Source organism: Penicillium canariense (genome assembly GCF_028826845.1).
Source record: "Penicillium canariense strain IBT 26290 chromosome Unknown utg000001l_segment0_segment0, whole genome shotgun sequence".
Taxonomy (NCBI): domain Eukaryota; kingdom Fungi; phylum Ascomycota; class Eurotiomycetes; order Eurotiales; family Aspergillaceae; genus Penicillium; species Penicillium canariense.
In genome coordinates, this window is record NW_026622728.1 from 1,746,409 (window position 1) to 1,767,929 (window position 21,521).

General features: G+C 54.7%; 6 protein-coding genes across 6 annotated transcripts; 4 read left to right on the forward strand and 2 right to left on the reverse strand.

Annotated features, from left to right (window-relative positions):
* Positions 1-43: 43 nt before the first annotated feature.
* On the reverse strand, positions 44-1,272 carry N7482_000602 (cytochrome b5-like heme/steroid binding domain-containing protein; the record flags this gene model as incomplete). Its single annotated transcript, XM_056682727.1, has 3 exons — positions 44-535; positions 610-1,041; positions 1,120-1,272. The coding sequence occupies 3 exons, from the start codon at positions 1,270-1,272 to the stop codon at positions 44-46; spliced, it is 1,077 nt and encodes a 358-aa protein (XP_056546333.1).
* Positions 1,273-1,647: 375 nt separating this feature from the next.
* Positions 1,648-2,907, forward strand: N7482_000603 (PP2C family serine/threonine-protein phosphatase; the record flags this gene model as incomplete). Its single annotated transcript, XM_056682728.1, has 4 exons — positions 1,648-1,913; positions 1,975-2,269; positions 2,324-2,426; positions 2,528-2,907. 4 exons carry the CDS (start codon positions 1,648-1,650, stop codon positions 2,905-2,907), a joined length of 1,044 nt encoding a protein of 347 aa, XP_056546334.1.
* A 1,507-nt stretch (positions 2,908-4,414) lies between these two features.
* N7482_000604 (acetamidase/formamidase family protein) lies at positions 4,415-5,368 on the forward strand (the record flags this gene model as incomplete). The annotated part of the gene is made up of 1 exon (XM_056682729.1): positions 4,415-5,368. The coding sequence occupies one exon, from the start codon at positions 4,415-4,417 to the stop codon at positions 5,366-5,368; it is 954 nt and encodes a 317-aa protein (XP_056546335.1).
* A 1,135-nt stretch (positions 5,369-6,503) lies between these two features.
* N7482_000605 (ATP-dependent helicase) lies at positions 6,504-9,586 on the forward strand (the record flags this gene model as incomplete). The annotated part of the gene is made up of 2 exons (XM_056682730.1): positions 6,504-6,872; positions 6,932-9,586. 2 exons carry the CDS (start codon positions 6,504-6,506, stop codon positions 9,584-9,586), a joined length of 3,024 nt encoding a protein of 1,007 aa, XP_056546336.1.
* Positions 9,587-10,967: 1,381 nt separating this feature from the next.
* Positions 10,968-11,288, forward strand: N7482_000606 (uncharacterized protein; the record flags this gene model as incomplete). The annotated part of the gene is made up of 2 exons (XM_056682731.1): positions 10,968-11,058; positions 11,185-11,288. The coding sequence occupies 2 exons, from the start codon at positions 10,968-10,970 to the stop codon at positions 11,286-11,288; spliced, it is 195 nt and encodes a 64-aa protein (XP_056546337.1).
* Positions 11,289-14,429: 3,141 nt separating this feature from the next.
* Positions 14,430-15,801, reverse strand: N7482_000607 (G1/S-specific cyclin; the record flags this gene model as incomplete). Its single annotated transcript, XM_056682732.1, has 2 exons — positions 14,430-15,518; positions 15,592-15,801. The coding sequence occupies 2 exons, from the start codon at positions 15,799-15,801 to the stop codon at positions 14,430-14,432; spliced, it is 1,299 nt and encodes a 432-aa protein (XP_056546338.1).
* Positions 15,802-21,521: the final 5,720 nt, after the last annotated feature.

The window sequence follows — 21,521 nt, forward strand, 5'->3', positions numbered from 1 at the left end:
CCAACCCCGCGTCCCGCATTGCTTCTTTCCTCTCCCGACGAAATCAGTCCATTGCATCCAAGCTATTCTCCGCCTGGACATCATTCTCCGAAACCAAAATACCTACCAGGCACTCCCCCAGAATCCCTTCCCAGTTCACCCACGGATGAATCTCCGCAAACAACTGCGCCGAGTCCTTCCCCGCGCCCCGCAGCAGCTCCCCCTTCCCGCCGGGATGGTAGGGCGCATACGGCGAGATGTTGTACACCTTGCCCTGATACGACGTCCAGGGGTCGCGGCCCTTGCGCCCGTTCTGGGTTTTCAGCATGGACGGCGTCACGCGCAGAAGACCCGCGGGCAGACCCGCGCCGCGGAGCTGGTTTTTCGGATTGGCAGCGCGCGCAGCCCAGTCTAGCGGCGAGTACCCCGGTTCGAGGACAACTTTGCGCGACGCTTGTTTCCTGACTGTGGTTGGGGCGAGGGTGCTGCTGCTGAGACCGCTGGCAGTTGGTGGAACGCGGAGGCCTGCGGCGGCAGATGGGGGGTGCGGAGGGAGCTAGCGTTAACTCGGGGCGGTTGGAGGGATGGAGGTGCTCTATTTGGTTGTGGGGTCTGTCGAGGGCGTGGGACCGGGGGAGGAGGCATTAAGGAGGGTGTGCTGGCGGCGATGGTGCTGGAGGGTGTAGGCCGTTGTGGCGACGACGGCACCGCGAAGGATGGGGGCTGCGCTTTGGCCTCTGGTATCGCATTAGATTTCCCAGTATATGAGGCCTTCTGTGTTGACCCGTTCATGCTATTCTGGGCTGGTGAGCCTGTCGCGACGGCGGCAGTGCTATTGTCGCTTGAGTCACCAACTAGATTCAGCGTAGGAACCGCAAGAACCGAGGGCGGTGCACCCGATGCCGACGCCTTGGGCGTAGTTTGGGTGCCATCTTCTTCATTGTCTAGCGAAGGAGATGCCGAGACGCCTGCGTCACATCTCTCCGAAGCATGTTCGCTGGTGGGACGAGTAGGCGGGTCGGATCTGGAGTTCGGCGGGGTGGAAGGGGGTCCGGGGTCTTGCTGTCAGGTTGGTTGCGGGAGAAGAAGTATCCCGCAGTTGCGGCGAGACTCCCCATGCCTGGCCAGCCCATGTCGGACGGGATCAAGAGGGTGAAGATGTAGGTAGTGAAGGTGCAAGGTGGAAGAAAGATGCGCGTGCCTGGCCACAATCTTGCAGAATCGTGTGGGGAGGTTCGGATGGCCCGTGCGCGGCGTGGGATTGAGATTCATACAGCCAAGCCGGTCCAACATGGTTTCAAGTGCAGTTAGTCGGGCCAAATTTATCTCCTTTTACGAGAATATCTGAGACCAGTCGTGTGGGATATAATACTTAAGATCGATGGGCACTCTCGAAGAATGTCAATTCGTAGATCATGGTGAGGTGTATATATGTTCTCAGCTAGGCTGCATGGTTCCTTTGGACAGCATCAATGTTCGTCGACAGAAAGCTCAACCATCGATCGGCATAAGGTCTCGCCTCAGCTGGGTTCGACAACAAATGGCACCATCCGCCTCCATGGATGCCTAGCAAAAAAGTCTCTCGTATGATGTCAGTACGCCATCACCAACGGCGTCAGAATCCGGGGCAAATCTGGGACGAGAAAGGCTGCTGGTTCATACTCCAACATGGTCCTTGCTCACAGAAAGCTAAGGGACCAGATGCTGCGCAATACTCTCATGTCTACGTCGGATGCGGTCTTGCTCTTCGATGTTGGAGCAGGTCAGGTAGCCGCCTCCCTATGCCCGTCTCTGATAACAGCTGGACTGACTCGCGGGAAACAGGCCCAAGGAAGTAGACCGTCCCAGGAGGATCGGTACACAATCGTGCTGCCGGAGCAGTTCCCCGCGAAGACAGACGACCAGATTGCGTTCTTTGCGATTTACGATGGGCAGTAAGAAGTCCCTCCGGCGAAGCGCGCATGAAGAAGCATTCTTTGGTTAACATCTGGATAGTGGGACTGGGCTCGTTGCAGACCATGCCAGCAGGAATCTACACCACTTGCTTGCTAAACGACCGGAGTTCGATCGAGGGGACTACGCCGCTGCTATGCAGGCTGCCATGGCCGATGAGGATGGCGTGCTGTTGGAGTATTTCAAGCACGAGTCTGCAGAGCCCGCGGTGTCCGGATCAACCGTTGCGGTGTGCTTGATCAACTTGACGAAAGGGGAGTTAGTGGTCTCCAATCTGGGCGACTCGCATGTCATTTTGGCCGAGCGTGATCCCAAGACGGAATTTCCCTACCACATTGTATGGCACCCCCTCCGTTAGTTCGAGGAGAGTTAACCGACCACATCATGATAGCGCCGCCTCACGCAGACACACAAGCCGGAGATGCGCAGCGAACAGGCGCGCATCAAGGAGGCCGGGGGCACCGTGCAAATGCGGGGCGGAATCGCTCGGCTCGGTGAGTCGCAGACTGGGCCCAGCTAGGCCAGGCCAGGCCAAAGAGGGGCGTTGTCGGGGGCGGAAGAAGCATTAAGAGGAATGATAATAACCATGAAGCAGGATCCCTGAACATGTCTCGGGGGTTGGGCGACCTGCAGTACAAGAACCCGGTGAACACCGTGGAGGATGATAGCTTGACGCCCCAAACACGACGCGCCTCGTCGTCATCGACGCCGATTCGTGGGGACTTCTTGTCTAACGACCCACACACCTCACGGCGCACACTGCAGTCAGACCGCCGGTACCTGCTCGTTATCGTGTCGGACGGAGTCAGCGACCGCACCGAGGATGCGGACCTGATCCAGCACGTGATGAAGCTGTCGATGCGCGGGATGCGAGCCAGTGATATTGCGCAGGAGGTGGCCAGCACCAGTGCTAGCTGTTCGAAGAGCGACAATGCCTCGTGTATTGTTGTGATGGCGGATGGGCAGCATTCGTGATGTGGAATGGGCGGGACGTGAAGAGAGAAATGCTTGGTCGGGGGTAGCGGGGAAGGGAAGGAAGCCCTCGGGACGAGATGGGACAATGTATTCCGTAAGAGGAAAAGCCAGACGATCAGATGATTTATGGAGTAGATGGAGTCGGCAAGGGGCTCAAAAAAATAGGAACCGGATTGGACTACATATAAACTGCTTGATACGTGGTGCTCATGTTGTATGAGGACGCTTATTCTATTTACCCGGCAGCCTTCTAGTGTACAGTAGTCCCCGAAGGACGGGCACATGTAAGCACCTACTCTATCAGTAGAGGCGACTTCAGCCTTCCGGAGTGGCCATTGGCCCACCCTTGTGTTATGCATGTTGGCCGAGTCCACCCAGTTCCGCGGAAGGGCGCTTCCTTGCCCGAACAAGAAGGTGGTTGTGTGCAATTTTCGGGACCCATAATTATCTTTCCATATGTTTTAGAAGGACTTGACTAACTACAACAAACGATAGATGATTGAATTGGCCAAAGAAACCCCAGGTACAATCCCACTCCAGTTTAACTTTGTGACGGGAACCATTTACTAGAATGGAGCCTGTAAACAATTTTTAAGTCCTGGTCAAAAATTCAGGGTCCGCCCCTTCCGTTTGGCGGAACCAAACTGGCCCAAGCTGGTCCACCGTTCAAGGACTGCCCCGGTGGCGGTCGTCTTTCCTATCACGGACGGATAACCTTGGATCTATTCTGCACCCTATAATTTGTCTAATTTGTCCCGGGCCTATAGTCCTTCTCCGCTTTCGCGTCTCCAACCAGACTTTGGGCCGGCCCCGGTCTGATCCCAGTCCTTTTCATCGAACATTATGCTGCTAGCCTACCAGACACCAGTGGAAAAAAATTTTGCCTGCCCTGCGAAAATCCCATCATTCCAAGCCCGCCCGGCGTTGCCCCCTCCTTCCTCCTTCGGAACCGCCTTCCCCCTCGAGAGGGTTATCTCCCCGATGGCAGATGACAATGCTTGGGACCCAAACCAATATAGCAGGCGGATAAGAAGTCGCTTCGTTCCGTCAGAGTGGAACGCCTCCCCCTCCTTCCCCCTCTTCCCGCCAACCAGCGCCTGCAAAGCGTCTGTGCAACCCGCCAAGGCTACTCTACTGGGTAAACCCCAGAGGCTCCAACGAGGGCTCTCGATGGCCCAATCCCCTGGAAATCTGTCAAACCCTTTTAGGCAGGCGAGGAAATCGGTTCACGGAGTGGAGATCCCTTTAAGAACAAGCACTTATGTTGCGAGATCCGGCCCTATCCACCTTCCATAACGGTCCATCCTGAAGAGGATCTTGTCTCGCGGTGCCTGCATCGGGCCTCCGGGTACCCTATTCCCTTGGGGTAAAAAACGCCCTTCCGTCGCCCTTTCCTCTGTTCTCATACCCCAATTTCCCTTTAACACTTTGCAATAAAAGAAGGCTGCCGCGAGCCTCGTTCCCGATGAGTGCAACACAGACTCGTACCAAATCGACCACGACCAACATGGCACCGGCGGGTTGGAACAACTTCCATGTGGGAAGAGAGTGTGGCCATGTAAAATGGTCCCGGAACATTGCGCCCAAATTGACTGTCTCCTCCGGCCAGACCGTCTCGTTTGATGCCATCGACAGCAGCAACGGCCAGCTCAACACCGCTTCGGATGCCTCGGCCATCAAGACGCTGGATCTCAGCATCGCCAATCCAGTCTTCGGCCCGATCTACGTGCAAGACGCACAGCCCGGTGACGTTCTCAAGGTCGAGGTCCTAGACCTTGAGGTCGCGGACTGGGGGTGGTCTGCCCTCATCCCGGGCTTCGGCCTGCTGGCGGAGGACTTTACCGAGCCCGAGATCAAAATCTGGTCACTCGACCGCGAGAAGGGCTACGCTCAGTTCAAGGACATGCGTATCCCGCTCCGGCCCTTCCTGGGCTGCATGGGCCTGGCTCCGGCCAACGACGATGAACTATCCACCGTGCCGCCCACCCACGCCGGAGGCAACATGGACTGCCGCGAGCTCAGCGTCGGCTCGACTGTCTACCTACCCGTTCAAACCGCCGGCGCCCTCTTCAGCTGTGGTGATGGTCACGCCGCCCAGGGCCACGGCGAAGTCTGTGGCACCGCCATCGAAACCCCCATCAAAGCAACCCTCCGCTTCGAGCTCGTCAAGAACCAGCCCTGGATCACCGCACCCCAGTACCAGACCCCGCCGCGAGCTCAAATACCCAACCCTCTCCCCGACCTCGGAACCTACGGTGCCCTCGGTGTCGGGCCGGACTTGTTCGAGGCTGCGAAGAGTGCTACTCGTAACCTCATCCAATGGCTCGTCCACACCAAAGGTCTCTCCAAGAGCGAGGCGTACATTCTGGCTAGTGTCGCCGGTGATTTGCAAATCGTTGAGATTGTCAACGTGCCCAACTTTGAGGTGTCCATGAACATCCCTTTGGGTATTTTCAGCTAATACTGAAATCCCCCTGATGGCAATCCTTGGTAGATATTGAGGTTCTTGGTACCGTTTGCAGGTGATATCCAGGGGTGCTCGGTGAGGGTGTGCTCTTTTTTCGTTTTTTTATACTGTACATATCTTGTTGCGACTTAGCCTTGCTTTTTTTCTGTGGTTTCTGCATAGGGGTCATATACTTTGGGGACATACGCTCGGCAAACGCTAATTCATCTATTTTATCTCACCATCTTTTTCTCCAGGAAAAGATTAGGATAACTTGTTTTGCTGTAACTAGAATACCGCATCTTCATAAAACCTCACTAGATTTTGCTAACAAAATCAGGTGATCAATCGAGACTGCTTGACTTTGTAGGGTTTCTTGGGTTGCAGTCGAGTTACACCTTGTACCTAGCCAGCATGGTTCGTACGGTCGTCTCGGCTTTACCTTTCTGCAACCATGATAGCACGCTGCACGAAGTCACTCAAAATTGCTCTCTACCAAATTAACATGGTAGATTTGAAATCTTTAACCTTTTACTTTCTCTTGAGTTGTTACCAAGTTGCACCCTGACAATAACTCGCCAACATGCCTGCCCTAATTACCTTAGCTTTACCTCACTACATTCAGAGTGACACTGCGCATAAAGCGGTTTAAATTTCTCATAAATCAAGGTGACAAAATTAAACTCTTTGACCATTGTAGTTCTTCCGAGTTGCAACGGAGTTGAGATTTGGTGAGACGCAGCCAAAGTCCGGCCAGCTTACACTATTAATTCCCTCGGGCTTTCCATCATCCACTCATCATTCAGTATTGATTGCCCTTGGAACGTTTGTTTAATTCTTGAACTAGAGGACTCCTGCCTACTTAGCAGGGCAACACTAGTAGTTTGAAGAGACCAAAGCCCGCCACAGTCCCTTTCTCCAACCCGACCGATCACAATCATTTTGTATCCCAAATTCGCAAGCTATTTTTCATTCTTCCCAGAGCATGTCGAGAATCCAACTGCAGTTTCATAGCACGCCTACCAAACTGCCCTCGCAAGAAAAGTCACATGACACCGCGTTCGCGTCTCGCCTGCCCTCTTGGCGACCCAACCCGCCCCGGTAGCATGGCCCTTTCCTAGGTTCCGATCCCCAAAACACTCGAAATGTCATGGATCCCATTCTCGATGGTTTGAACTCGGCCCAGCGCGAAGCGGTTACCTCATCCGCATCCATCCTCCAGGTGCTTGCGCCGCCGGGCTCGGGCAAAACCAAGACGCTCACGGCGCGCGTCGCGTACCTGCTTTCCCATCATGGTTATCAACCCCAGGATGTTATCTGCTGCACGTTCACGATCAAAGCGAGCCGGGAGATGCGCGAACGTCTGGCGAAGCTTATTGGAGAGCGATTGGAATCGCGGTTAATTCTGGGCACTTTCCATTCGATCTGTCGGCGGTATTTGGTGAAGTATGGGTATTTGATTGGGCTGCGGAAGGGATTTGGGATTGCGGATTCCGACGATACTCGGGCAATTCTTCGGGTGCGCTTAGCTTCGATAATTTGCTTACTGTAAGAGTTCTTTGCTAATATTGTGTCAAGAGGATTATCAAGCGCTTGAAATCCAGCATGGAGATTCGGACAGCTCAAGGGCGGATCTCCAAACACAAGGCCCACGGGCTCTCTCCAGACGCTTTGGCTGAGCGCGTCAAAGCAGAGGAAATGGAGCTTGTTCATATATACCGCGCATATAATACAGCGCTTGCAGAGGCAAATCTTCTGGACTATGACGATCTGCTCTTGCGCTGCGCCGATCTCCTCAGAGAGCATCCAGAATGTGTTTCCAATGTGCAAACAGTCCTGGTGGATGAGTTCCAGGATACCAACATCATCCAGTATGATCTGATGAATCTGTTAGCTTCGAAGAATCGGCGCATCACGATTGTCGGTGACCCCGATCAAAGTATCTACGGATTTCGTTCAGCAGAGATCCAGAACCTCAGACGAATGCAGAAGCGGTATGTGAACACATCGGTCATCCTCTTAGAATCCAACTATCGTTCTTCGGGGTCAATCCTGAATTCTGCACAAGACGTGATTGAGCAAGACACCACGCGACCTGCGAAAAGGCTTGAGGCAACTCATACATTTGGAACCCTTCCTGTACTCAGAAAACTGCCCAATCCCAGCGCAGAAGCTCTCTGGATGGTTCTCGAGATTAAGCGAAGCGTGGCGATGACGGGCGGTCTATTGAAAATGTCTGATTTTGCAATTCTCCTTCGGTCAGCCTCACTATCTACTCGCATCGAAACTGCATTTGGCCGAGCTGGAATCCCATACAAAATGGTGGGAGGCCGCAAATTTTTCGATCGGACCGAGGTCAAGACTCTCTTGAATTACCTCCGAGTCGTGAGCCATACAGAGCATTCAGATGCGCTTCTCGGTATTATCAATGTTCCACCGCGAAGAATTGGTGATGAGACTATCAAGCAATTGACCATTGGTGCTGAGCAGGCCCAGGTCACTCTGTGGACGTTCATCAAGGACGTCATACAAGGCCGTCGATCGACTGAAAAGAAGCTGCAGAAGGCGGCAGAGCAAGGGCTTTGTTCGCTCATGAAGTTAATCGAGGCCTCCAAACAGAAACTGCAGGATTGCCAAGATGCATCTGCTCCTCGTGTTCTTCTAGAGTATATCACCGAAAGCCTGTCGTTCCAAGAGTATCTTCTCAAGACTTATCCGCTGGACGAAGACGGTCGCTGGGCGAATGTCAAGGAATTGATGGGCCAAGCCAATGAGGTTGCGGCTGCTGGGGAGGAGGCAAGCCGGGAAGAAGACCTCCCTGAGATTGAAGGCGTCAAGCAGCAGCAAGCCCACTCGGGAGAAGAGGCTTTGTCCCGGTTTTTAGCCAATGTCGCCTTAGCCACCGAGGCACAGACGCAAGACGAGGGCGAACAAACATCAGAGGTTACCATATCGACGATCCACGCTGCGAAAGGTTTGGAGTGGCCGGTTGTCTTTATTCCCGCAGTATACAACGGGAGTATTCCTCACTCGCGAGCAGAGGTGGTTGACGAAGAGCGGCGGCTCTTATACGTGGCAATGACCCGAGCACAAGCTCTATTGTACCTGAGTCTTCCAATACGACAGCCTTGGCTAGTCGAAGGAGAAGACGGGTCCACAACCTTGACACCGTTTCTTCCGCCCAAGGTGACCAAGACACGCTTTCGCCCGAAAGGCCCTCCATTCCACGAAAAGGTAGTCTATTCGATCGCTGATATTCTACGCCGGCCACGACCATCGCCTACGGACATGTGTAAAGACATTGCTTCGCTCCCGTCACTCTCGGATGACAAGTGGACCTCCGAGGGCGAGGAGAAGCACGATGAGAACAGCCAATGGAACGACCACCAGGGCCCGAATGGCCTGGTTCAAGAGCCGTATCCAAAACGACGGCGCCCGGATAACCATGGGCCAACCTCAACCACCTACCTGTCTGCAGGCGGCTACAGCATGGGCGGTTCATCCAACTTCACAGTTGCCACCACGCTCTCGTCGGGCTTTACGTCCGCTCGAGATTATATGACGGTAAACCCAGCTGACAACCAGGACACGACTACGCAGTCTACATCTACATCCTCCACTACGAACGGAGCCGGTCCAGGAAGCAAAACCAAGGCCCCCGGCAGCGTTAGCCGTAAAGATAGCCTCACCCAAGCCAGTATCTCGAACTTCTTTGGTGGCCCAGGGTCCTCGCAGAAGAAAGATCCGATCCCGGTCCCCTGTCCGCCAACTCCGCCAGCCGCAGCCGCAAGGAACCATTTGACACCCCATCCCGATCCAGGGCCAGGCGCCAGCTTGGTTCCGCCGTCACTCTCTTCTCACCGTCTCCCACCACGACCCCTTCATCCATCCCGGCCGGCCCTTGAACCCGCCGAGCCTAACAATTACACGTGGATGGCGGCTCCGTCCCGGCCTGCCGTGAGATCGGCCCGCATGCTGACGCCGCGGCCACCGCAAGTGCAGGGGAACCGCACTGCGGACGCAGGGCCCGGGACCGGGGCAAGCGATGTGAAACAGGGGAGCTCCGCTGGGGGCATCCAATCCGTGACGTTTCACACAACCACAATGGCTACGGTCCGCCAGCAAGCCCCGGGGCCGACGGGACGCCGGACGCTGGGGATTCGACGCAGTATGAATGGGTGGGAGGAGCGGATGAAACGGGAGAGAGACGGCGGTGGTGGCCAGATACGATGAGATGACGGGGGAGAGGAAGCGGGTGTCGAGCGGTGGAATCGGTCTGTGGAGGTATGATACACGTCTCGCGGCCTCATTTTCTGGCTTATCCAGTTATCCATTGGTTTAGGAGGGGGAAATGACCTGGCTCGGTGGACCGGTGGAGAGGGAAGGCATCAACGGGAATTGCAATCGCCTGACCGTCGAGTGTCGACGAGTCCACGCAATGACCCAATGGCTCCGGGGCTCCGCAAGCATCCCGATCTACGGGAGTGACGTACATCCCGCGATCTCCCCTGGCGCTCTGCGCAATGAATGCACGATTACCTAGATAGGCGAGCGAGAGAAAGAGACCTAGCAACAAGTCCTCGCTTTGCAGGAGTCAGTTGACCTCGTACTACCCACCTTCCAGTTCGTCCGTGTCTTGGAGCATCAGAGAGGACGGTCGGGGACGATCGGTGATCTTCCGGGTCCAGGACCACTGCGATTGGTGCGAGCCCGCGCTCTAATCTCAATGATCATCACGGAGCCCTGAATGGTCTTTGAGGCGAGGCAAGAGAGATTCTGGACCAGAGTGGACCCGGGGGGACCCATTCAGAGGGCGAGTCGGTGAAGCTTCCCCCTGGCCCCTGGATCATTGACATCATCTTTTTTGCCGGTCAAGCCGGCAGGCATCCCTGGTGTGAAGGGTGAGGGGATTCATGATTGGCGGCACGGGGCCGCGGTGAGGCTGAGGAATCCATCTTTGGTCCTCGCGAGGTCCCGTCAACAGCAGTACGCCAACCGCCAACCGCCAACAGCCAGCAGCCAACAGCTAAACCAGGCTATTCTTGGAGGAATGGCTGACTCATCATTATTGGGCCCACCGCGTACGAGGAGTCCACTGCGTATCGTGGCACGGCTTCTGACTGGCTGCCCTGCCTTTGGCCTGGCGCGAGGCCCAATCACTGCATCTGCCCGTAATACCAGGCACCAGATACTGTACCCTCGTACGCCCATTACCCTGACCATACCTGTGATCCGTCCGGGGGGCTGATCCATTCCCATTCCCTTTCGAGCGCTGAAGCTCCCTGGCGCAGTTGACGGTTCCCCGGAGTTGTAGATCAGAGGCGCTCAATTGGGAATGGGCTGGGGTATACAAAAAGAGGTCCTGCTGCTCTTCCAGCTTCACTATCTTCACTGTACTTGTACTATTGCCTCCTCTATACTCTAATTCCACCCTCCCGCGACTTCATTTCTGCATCTTTATAGACCTCGTCGCGCACAGTTCAACACTGCCTGCCCTTTCGAGCCTGTGTCAGCTCAGACGTCCTCGATCACGACTTCGTCCCACCCTCTCCCTCCCCTTCCACTGGCCCTCTTCCTCCTTTGCTTCTTCTCCTCCCCTCTCATCTATATCATCATGCCCCACAAAGTCACCAACGACTCCAATTCTACACTGGCCAGCGGAGGCAGTAGCACCAGCGACCAGATTATCGCTACGGAAGTCCGAGGTATGTCGATCCAGCACCAGCACCAGCTCATCCCCCAGCCCCAGCCCACGCCTTAGCCCGACCAGGCCCCCTGTCCACTCGATCTTTAGATTCAGCCCGGCTAATGCAGGCGCGCACCCCGGTCAGTCGCCAATCCCGTCCGCAAACCACCCGTTGTCGTCCACAACCAAGGCGGCCAGATCTACGACGAGACTCGGCCGTCGGACTGGGACAAACAACGCTGGAAGTAACCTTCCGGCGGGTCCCAGGGAGGATGGGGGATGTGACGGACCAGAGGCAATAGACAAGCAGGCCGGGCTGGGGGACAGCTCCCCATTCGACTCCGATTTATCCGCGCGGCTTTACGGAGTACAGTGTACGTCTTCCTGGAAGGGGACACCGTGCACTGGACCCGACATGGCTGCTGCGAAGAGAAATCCCGGGAGCGGATACCTTGACCACACCAGAAATGAGGCGGTGATCGGCCAGCATAGCGGAAAAACTGCATTCATGCGGTTTCCGGGCAATTGGCTGGCGAGACGATGCAGCCCAGACAACCCCCCTTTTTTGTGGCTCACGCAACATGCTCTGGCAGGTCGCTGCCCCGAAAAGAAGGGATAGGGGGCCCATCACCGTCCCCGTCACCGCCAGTACCTCGTACCGCTTTACCCGCGGCCCCCTGACGACCGCCAATCTGGCCCCAACGCTCTTGCCTGTCGTCCCTTTCGTCGGCGGTCTTGTTGCCCAGTGACTCCCCCGAACTGGCCCGCTGCTCTTGAGGATTCCTTTCCTTCCCTGGCCCGTTTCAGCTTCGGACTGTTTTTACGAAGTGGATCCACCTTCCTCCCCCCCCCCCCCCCCCCCCCTGCTTGGTCCTTTTCCTTTTCGTTCCCCTTGTATCATTATCTGGAGTTCCTGGGGTTTCTCGGTGTTTCTCGAGCCTTGGTTTTTTTTTTTTTTTTTTTGGTCTCTTTCCTTATCCTCCCTTTTCCCGGACTCTATACGGTCAACTCCAGAGTTGGCTTCTCACGATTCACCCCAGTCTATACGTTCTCCTCTCTCTTTCTGGCTCCTTCACCCCCCTCTCCCTTCACCTCTCACCTCTCCCCTCAACTTCCCCATCATCCTCCCCCTAGTCGATCCTGTCGGCCTCAGGGAGCGTTACACGTGTCATATTACTTTTACGCACATACCTCGCAGGTTGCTGCAGGTGTACTCGCTGGAACCGCCTTTGGCTCCGGCCTGTCTGTTTCTGTTTCTGTCTCTGTCTCTGTTTCTGTCTCTGTCTCTGTCTCTGTCTCTGTCTCTGTCTCTGTCTCTTTTGCTTTTACTTACCGTACCGAGGTACTCTGTTTTATTTTGTTTGGTTGCGATGCATAGCGTGGGGATACGGGGTTCTTTGCAAATGAGCGAAATGGGTCTTCGAGATTGGCTATTGGCTATTGGCTATTACTTACTTACTCGACACAATTTGATTTACTGGAGATTTTGCCTCCATTGAGTGCATGGAATACACCCGGTCGGAATCGGAAATGATCCTGGACCCCGACTAAGACTACAGACTAAGACTACAGACTACGGCGTAGACACTATTGCCCCTGACCTGTCTCCTCTTTCGAACGGAGCACGGAGCACGGAGCACGGAGTATAGACACAAGGTTGCGCCAGGATCCACGGGTGCCCCAGTTCGCTGGGGGTACCTGGACATTCCGGGGCGGTGGTTGGCTGCTTGGTCGGGTCGACCCACGGTTGAGCTTGGTAGGGATCCACATAGATTGCTTACCTAGTTCCAAAGTATGGGGAAAGCTCGGGGGCCGCGGGCGGAGGATGGCATTGAGCTACCTAAGATATGGGGGCTAATAGTGCAGAGGAGATGCATCGATATCCATTCCCCGGCCGAAGAATTAGTATATTCCCCCGAATGTGTGCAATTTGATTCCTTGCCCGGGTTGAGATTGGGTCTCTTGCGTGGAGGGAAAAACCTTAGGACCTGGGTATCGACGCGGGAATATATATCAGGAGGTAAAGCGTCCAGCACAGCGATACCTACCAGGTGCCAGAGATGCTAGCAATGAATTCAATGCCGCTATGGAATAGCAGCCTCAATGGCAAAGATACACTCAAAGACACAGCGGAGGATTGCGATGAGCACCGATACAGTGTCGTAGGTATGGGTGGGCCCTTGTGCGCTACCCTCGCAAATTCAACTAGAACGCGTGGATGGGGATACCGAGGCGGGGGTACGCAGCTAGGATCGCGGCGAAGAGCTTGGAAGACTCACGGCCATTCGCATCTACGCCACTCGCATCTACCTTACAGACCCTACAGATCCTACAGATCCTACAGATCCTACAGACGAAAAGAGCAAGTAACCACAGAATTGGATATCATTCGTGGGCCATGTGGCAATCTCGAATCCACACAGAAAATCAACAGAAAGTTCCTTCACTCCCCACACTAAAGTGGACAGGATCAGAGCCATGTTAAAACTAGGTACACAAAGGTAAATGGGGAGGCAAACAGGGGGAGGGGATGGTGTCAATCTCAGGTCTCCGTTGCCGTGAATTCCCCAGGAGACCGCAATATTTCTTTTTGTCGATTTTTGGTGCTTTTTTTGCTTTTTTTTGTGTGCGACCGTCCCACCCCAACTCGAACAGAAAGAGGTGGAGATGAGGTGGGTGGGATGGTCCAGACACATTAAAGACTTTTTCTGAGGGGGGGCCAGGGGATGGGGAGGGGGGGGGGGGGGGGGTGGTGGATGCAGCTTTACTGCGAAACGATCGTCAGGAGTTGGGTGATATGCAAAGGCGCAGCGCTCGCGGGCGCGCAGCAGCAGATGAAGAATGTCGAGGCGGTGTGGGTGAACCCCCTCGACAAGATATGCGAAGTAAAGATGATGTGATGGGTGTGGGGGATGACAACGATGCAATAAAGATAGCAAATAAACACTAAATGGCTCGCTCTTGCAATGCTATGTGGAATGAGATCAAATGCAAATGGTGACCCAGGAATGATGGGAATTGAAGGGAAAGAGAGAAAATAAAGGGTATGCAGTTTTGAAAAACACGAATGGGACGACGAATAGAATGGCTGGTCTCGACTCCGGTTCTGCAGACCGAAGCCGTATGCAAAGCGTATGAAGGTGGTCAAATGGCGGAAAGGATGGCACAGGGTCAACAATCCCAGAAGAAGCGCCGGATGGTGGTGATTAGGGGGATTGATGGATTAAACGGCGATCAAACCAACGCAAAAGCAAGACGCTTCCTCGAAAGGTTTATATCCGGCCGAGAGAAAGAAAACAACGACGCCGGACGGGGAATATGTGCATGACGCCGAAACACTTTTGAAGGATGGCTGCTGCTTCTTCGGTTGTCCTGTTGTTGTTTTCTTCTTTACATCACACCCCCATAGGTCGTGTCGAGTGCCATCTGGGACGGTGGTGGGAAATGCTGCAGTTGCTGCGGATGAGAGATGTACATGGCTTCCTGTTGCTGATAGGCATCGGTGGGCATGTACTGCATCTCAGCCTCGGGTGCAGGCGACGGCGAGCAGCCATTGACAGCTGGAACACCCCGAACCATGTCCTGGTTGGCTACCATTTGGGCCTGGGCGGCGAAAGCCCCATTCTCCGGAGTAATTGGCGGTGTCATGTATCCATGTGGAATCGCAGTCAACTGTTGGGACTTCTGAGGGGTAGCGAGGCCCATCTCCCCATTGTAGGGCTTTGACTCCACAGGAGTCTCCACCGGAGGGGTGCAACGAGCATAGTTGACCAAAGACGCCTGGCGGTTGAGGAAGTGCTCCAAGACCTTGGATACCCGAGAGTAGTGAGCCGAAGCGTACTTCCGGGAAACCACAGTGGACGGCTGGTGCAGCTGCTGAGAAAGACCAACGAGAGTCATCGAGTCATACTGGGCAGCCCAGTCGGTGTGGCGGGGCTGAGGTCGGTTGAGGATGCAACGAGCCAGTGCCAATGCGGCCCGCGCGAGCTCAGACGATGGCTTAGAGACAAAGTCCCGGTGGAACAAGGCAATCTCCAGAATGTAGAGAGCCATGTGCTCCACCTCAGGGTCGTAGGGCTCGTCCAGGACGGCAATCTGCAGGAAACTGTCCACGGTCGGGTGGCCAATGGTCCAGCCGAGGGTCTGCAGAACGTGCCATTCCATCTGGATGAACATGTCGTCATCGTAGAGGGAGCAGCACATCGACTTCAGCTCCTTGACCGTAGGAACGCGGTCCTTCTTATCATTGTACTTCGCGGCGATGAGGAGGGCTGCACAGCCTACCAGCTGGTAGTGACGCTTGTAGACCACCCGCTTAGAGCAGTAGCGGTCCAACAAGTTGATCGCCAAGAACAGCGTCGACGGTAGGAGTTGGAAGGCAGTGTGGGCCTCGATCAGGAAGTCAAGGAGGTAAGGGCGCATGAACCACTGGATTTCGGTTTGAATATCGATCGATTCCACATCCGGGAGTGTTTGGCCCTGAGCGAAAGCACATGTCAGCAAAGCCTTGTTTCGATTCGCCTTTCGACCCCCCCACACAATGGGAACTTACATCCATCTCCAGCATGTGCTTCAGGACATCGTCTCGAAGCTCTTCGCTGGCGATTTTGGACAGCTGGTCCGCGATAGCATACTGCCGCTCACGGGCAACGAGCTTGTCATGCTCCTGTTTGGCCTGCTTCTCGGCGCGCACCCGGTAGTCATCTTCAATAAAGAAGGTGTCACAAGGCTGGAAGCCAGATCGAGGACGGAGGTACTCCATGGTTGCTGTAGTCGAGGATTGACCGGAGAGAAAGGGAGAGGCGGATATTGATTAGCTTTGCAAGAACCAGAAAGGTGGAACCTGAAGGACGTGTGGTCGAACAGGTAACGACGGAGTTAAGAGAGTGACAGTCGTCGAATTAGGTAGATCAAATGAATGACTGAAGTAGTTGGATCAAATTAAGGAGTGGACCAGCGTGAAACAAGAGTGTGAAAGCTGGGGGAAACGAGCAGACAAGGCCGGGATGCCGGGGGAGGAAGTCTTCCAAGGGCGAAAGCTGCACGGTCGATTAAGATATTAGCGGGACCGGAGTCGAACGATTAGAGATTAGGATTAAGGCAGTGAGCGTGGTAGACAATGAGGATGGGTGGGAAAAAAGAGAGGGCCGCGGTGTGGAAAGACTTTTGATATCAAGCACCAATCCACAAAGGGCCAAATAACTCCTGCGGAGAAATACTGACCCAGGTAGAGAGCCTTCGGGCAGAGGGCACAATGCAACCCTTACCGGGACGGCGATTCTGGCATCTAGGCTAGGCCAGCAGGAATGATCCGTTGAATTATGATTCTGTAGGATGCCAGTCCGAAAGATGAAGCACGAGTGAACGTCTTCACCCCTAGGCCGGGGACTGCTGGAATGTGGAGTGCAGGGCACAAGACAACCCTATGTAGGGGGGGCACCACGATTGTCAGGGGAGTGGGGAGAACGTGCAACAGGAATGATCATTCACATACACTTCACGAGTTAACGTGTTCCGAAAGAACCTCCAAGGCAGATTGGAAGAGGCTGATGGAAAGACGGTCGGTCAACGACTCAGAGCACATTCACAAAAGAGTGAATTGACCAAGTCACGATGCAAAACCGAAAGTTCTAAACCAGGTCAGACGTTAGTGAATGATACCAATGCCAATGCAAGCCAGCACGGGGTATAGGTAGTGAACGAGGTATGTGTTGCCCTGGCGTTGATCGTCCTTGACTCCCGGTATGTCCAATATCCAACCCCAGTCCAAGATTTTCACGGCCCCTTAAATCAACCCTGCACTGGTAGCAACCGAGGGCGGTTCACAATTGAATAACACGCCTGTCCTGGGGAGAACAGGTTCCTGGATCCCTGAGCGAAGAGCATTCCGCGTGTGATGCCATTTGCATATAACATCGGGCCCCCTTATGCTCCCATCCTTCCCCAGCAGGACCGGCCTTGTTCAATTGTGAGCGCCACACCAGTATCTCACCACCAAGGCCAACCCAATTGAGCAACCAAAAGTGACAGTGTTTCCGTGTCCAAGGGTCGGGGGGCGTCTGGTCCTAGGGGATATGAAATCCACGACCATTGCCAACCACCATGACTCCTTTCGTGTGCACGCCCCACACCACTTGCCAACGAGGCTTCACACTTCCAATGTGTTTCCATGTATCTCGGACGGACAGGTATAGGATATCGAGGGTACCGGGGGCCTTGGGCAATCCGACGCAACTCGTGCTGCAACGCAGTTTTCTTTTTCTCACTTACCCAGAACAGTCTCCAAATCAATCAGAAACCGAAAGCACACAGTTTTCGTATCATCCGAAGAAATTCTCCAAAATGATATCCCCACACTGTCGCTCGTCTAACCGGCAGGAGCGGGCTCAGGGAGGGTTTTCGTCGGGGTCCGGGATCACGAAGGCACCGGCGGACAAAGGACGAGGGGGAGGGGTTCGCCGTTTGAGCTAACAAACGTCGAAATTGGGAGGATCGTCAAGACCGAGGAGGGGATTCGACTCGACAGGAGGTCTGAAGCGGACTGAGGACGGCACGCTCGTTTCTCAGTCGACCAGACTCCGGGCTCTCCACAGATTGGCAAGGGGAGGGAGAAGGAAGAAAGGAAGAAGAGGGTATGGAAGAAGAGAAGGGAGAGGAGAGGAGGAGAGGTACAAGGAGGAGGAATTTAGATTCTCTCTCCAGGCGGGTGTGGGAAAGAAAAGAGGAAGAGAGAGCTGAGACAAAAGACGGAGATGGGCAGCTTAGCTGTGCGGTACCGTCATAACGAGGTTTGTGGGTGGAGGCTGAAGCTGTATGGAGTACCGTACCTGCCGGAGGGGATGGCGGTATGAGTCGGTATTACCAGTATCCAGGTATGGTAAGGAGGCGGGGGCCCAGTCACTTCTCCCTCGCTCTGCAAGGACGATGCACGGGTGGGTGATCCATGAGGTTTGAAACCGCCATGGAGTATTGTCCATGTCTCCTATGTCTATGTCGTCCAAGTCATTTGATTTAGGCTCCCTATGGGCAATTTGGGCGGCGGAGCACGCTGTTCACCTGCGCCCCCTCCGGCGGAGAGCGTAGTAAAGAGGTAGTATGGGAGTATCGAACTACGGTTTACGCCGGCCTCCACTTGCAGCCTCGCCCTCAGAGCATGAGTCCGGTACTCGCGTGAGTACAGTGGTAGATTCATTGTCTGAATAACATCGTGCCCTGACCCATATAATGAACTCTGCAGTGATTTATTTTTCAGCCTTCCCTGAGACCCTCCCCGATTTCCCAGCGGACAAGGAATCGCCTGTTCAGGAGTTGAGGCCTGAGCCCTGAGTGGCCCTTGCTCGCGTGGGAAAACGGGTCCATTACGCTCCTTCAACGCAACGAGATGTATCGACCCAAAACCACCTCCTATCGGCGAGGGCAGCCGTAGGATCTCAGGCCAGCCTTTTTCCTATCACTAGGGGTCACAGCATGGAACACCCAGTCTATTGGGACTGGCCCAGGCACCAAAGATGTGGCCAGTCGCGTTTTCGACCGTATGCCGCGACCCAGTCATTTTGTTCCGCATACACTAGAGTATTTCGATCATCCGCAGCCAGTGAAAATGCAGGCCGAGAGATTCTCGAAAATCACCCAATACAGCGACCTCCCAACGAGGACTTTGGTGGGGAGATCTTCGTCGCGACCGAAACATTTCAGCCCGTCTGTTCCAGGACTATTTCCCGTCACTAAAAAGTACCACATGTCAGCCCTCTCTTTCCCCTTGATTTCAGCCCTCGGATTCCCTCGGATTCGGTACAGAGTAGAAAAGATACTACAGTACTGCCTGGGGGACCCTGTACCCCGTACCTATAGACATATAGACACTACTCATCAGGACATGGATACAACGTGGAGGTGTCTATGATTGCCCTTCGAGGCAGAACGGGAAAACTATAGAGTATTGCAGCCAGGTTAATTCACCCTGACGGCAAAGTCGCGGTATACCTTAATTTCCTTATGTCCTCCGCAGCCACCGCTGACCGCGTCCTGTAACCCCCGGTGCTTTCATAATCATGTACGTGAGTGTACAAAAGGGCATCGATAGAGTGACCGAGGACGCAAGCCATTCTCCGGACCCCAAAGGTCTCGTAACAGTGTATCGTCGGCCATGCACATCCTCTCCCGTTGGCTCGTCCGAGAGCCCATCCCCGGGGCAGCTAGCGCTGCGCTGGCTTGAATGGTTCGCCCTCTAGCCTTCCGATACGGTCGCGTCCCAGGGTCTCCTGCGGTCTACGCTCGCTGACTGGCCCAGCGCCCAGGATTGCCCTGGCATGGACTTGATTGCGACTTCTCCCCCCCCCTCCCAGCCGCCCACTTCGCCTCCCAGTTGGGCTGTGGATATACTCTTGGCGGCACTCCCGCTCCGAAGGAGCCATAATAGCCCATAGCGGCCTAATGCACCCTCATGGCCCCCTTCTCCTTCCCCTCTGAGCCGAGCCTCCTTTGTCTTGCAGGGATCTCATCTCGCCTGCGTACCATGTGGGGGATGGCGGCCTCCAAAGCAGGTTCTCTACTCGGTCCGTGGCATCCAAGAAATCTACAGGCCCCCACGTTTCCCCGATCCTCTTCCTTGGAACTCAATTGCGGGTGTCTCCTTGTGCGAACGCGTCCATCGGTGCGGCCGAACAAAGGCCTACGACTCTGCTTGCGTGAACTGGTGTCAGTTTCTCCCCTCTCTGGGGAAGCCGCATACGCAACCACTTCCCAGGTTTCCCAGGTTTCCAGGTGGGACGATGGACACTATTGGCACTTGTCTGCCGCCTGTGAGACTCGGGCAAGGATGGTGATTTGTCCCCGGCTTCCCTCAACCAAGATAAGGTTTGCACAGGAGAGATGTGTCCAGCTTGACTCCTCTTTTCCTGCACTTCCAGAAGGACGTCCCATACTGCACGTCAGGTCTCTCAATTTTCAATTCCTCCGTACATACATTACAGCCAAAGGGGCATGCGACACTCCCAAACTCTCCAGTGAGATCCTTTTTACTCCGTAGTAATCCAGTACTTCGTTCACTCCGGCCAATGGTTTCATAGACCCCACCCCTCATGGTGCGAGTCGGGGTTGGGGTCTCCTTGCTTTGTCCCTTCTCAGACGCGCTGTAAGGTCGGCAAAGGGTTAAACTTCAGCCACTCGTGATGCGACCAGGACTCCACGCAGGAAATATTGATGGGCACTATGCGAGTCGGCCGTTTTGCAATGACAATGTGGTGGCCACTCCGACCGGGCCTGATTGATCAATCGGGGGCTGGACGAGATCAACCGACGTGCCGCAGACAGAGAGCAAGAGACCATGCTGCTCAATTCCTTAGATCGTCACCCCGCCCCAAGAATGCAGACCCCTCGTTGATGGCATCTGTCTCTCGCCTGGTTATGGCATAATTGTACGGTAGGCTAGGGACGATCCCCTCCACCAACCGTTTGCCAGAGAAGAAACGAGACATCCGGCGCCATTGCAGGATTGTGACATCGGGTCTGTACATTGGGACCACGTAAGGGAGATCCCAACCGGGTAATCGAATGCTGGACACAGCCAAGATGCGGAGGCAGATCGTAAACATACTTCCCGGTCAATTGAACGCCCTACGCTCACAATGTTCAATGGTCGGAACTTACACCCAATGAATGCCAGGGTCTTGACAACTGTACCCTCCTGGGGCCTGAACTACGCTTCTTTTGGAAGGTAGGCAAATCATGTGTTTGGCAAATATTCGACTTCAATCTTGCGTCGGTATGCGTCATCTCGTCAATTATGCAGAGTAACAGTATCTCTCAAACGCGGCTATGTATTGGCCTTGGTGCCTTGAGCGGACTGGCATTCATTCATCGCGTTGTCGGTCAAGTTCAACAATATAGTAGTTCCCTCTCGCTTGGTGTGGGCGTGTCCTGGGGGCCAAATGTCCTGACTGATAGGATAGACCATGTCTCTTGACGCGTTGGATAGGAATCATGGCTACCTGCAGCGTAGCGTGTACCATCACACCTGCCGGCAGCGAACAGCGGGGCCAATAGTTAACCAAATTAGACCCGGAGGGACCCCAAAGCGTCGTCAACACGGATAAGATGCAAGATTTGGAACCCGCGTATAAAGATAAAGCCTGGAAGGCCCTTGATTTGACCGTTGCAAATTAATATCAAAAGACTACCGTCCGGATCCTGTCCCACTCCCAGCTGGACACGAATCCAGCATCGTTTGTTCTACTCCCTACGTCTGAATCAAACCCAAAAGAAACCCCAATCTGACACCGCGGTGCTGTCAATCCATGCGAACTACTGGTGAGGGTGACACTCGGGTAAGGCAATCCAAGGCCCGGTAAAAAGGGGCGGCGCCAGAGTATGCAGTACTGGGCGCTATGGGGCACATCACCACCTAAGCGTGCATTGTCCCCGTGGAATTCTTCGGACCAGGAAGTGGCACGGGAGTACGGACTGGCCGTGGCGACCTGCCCG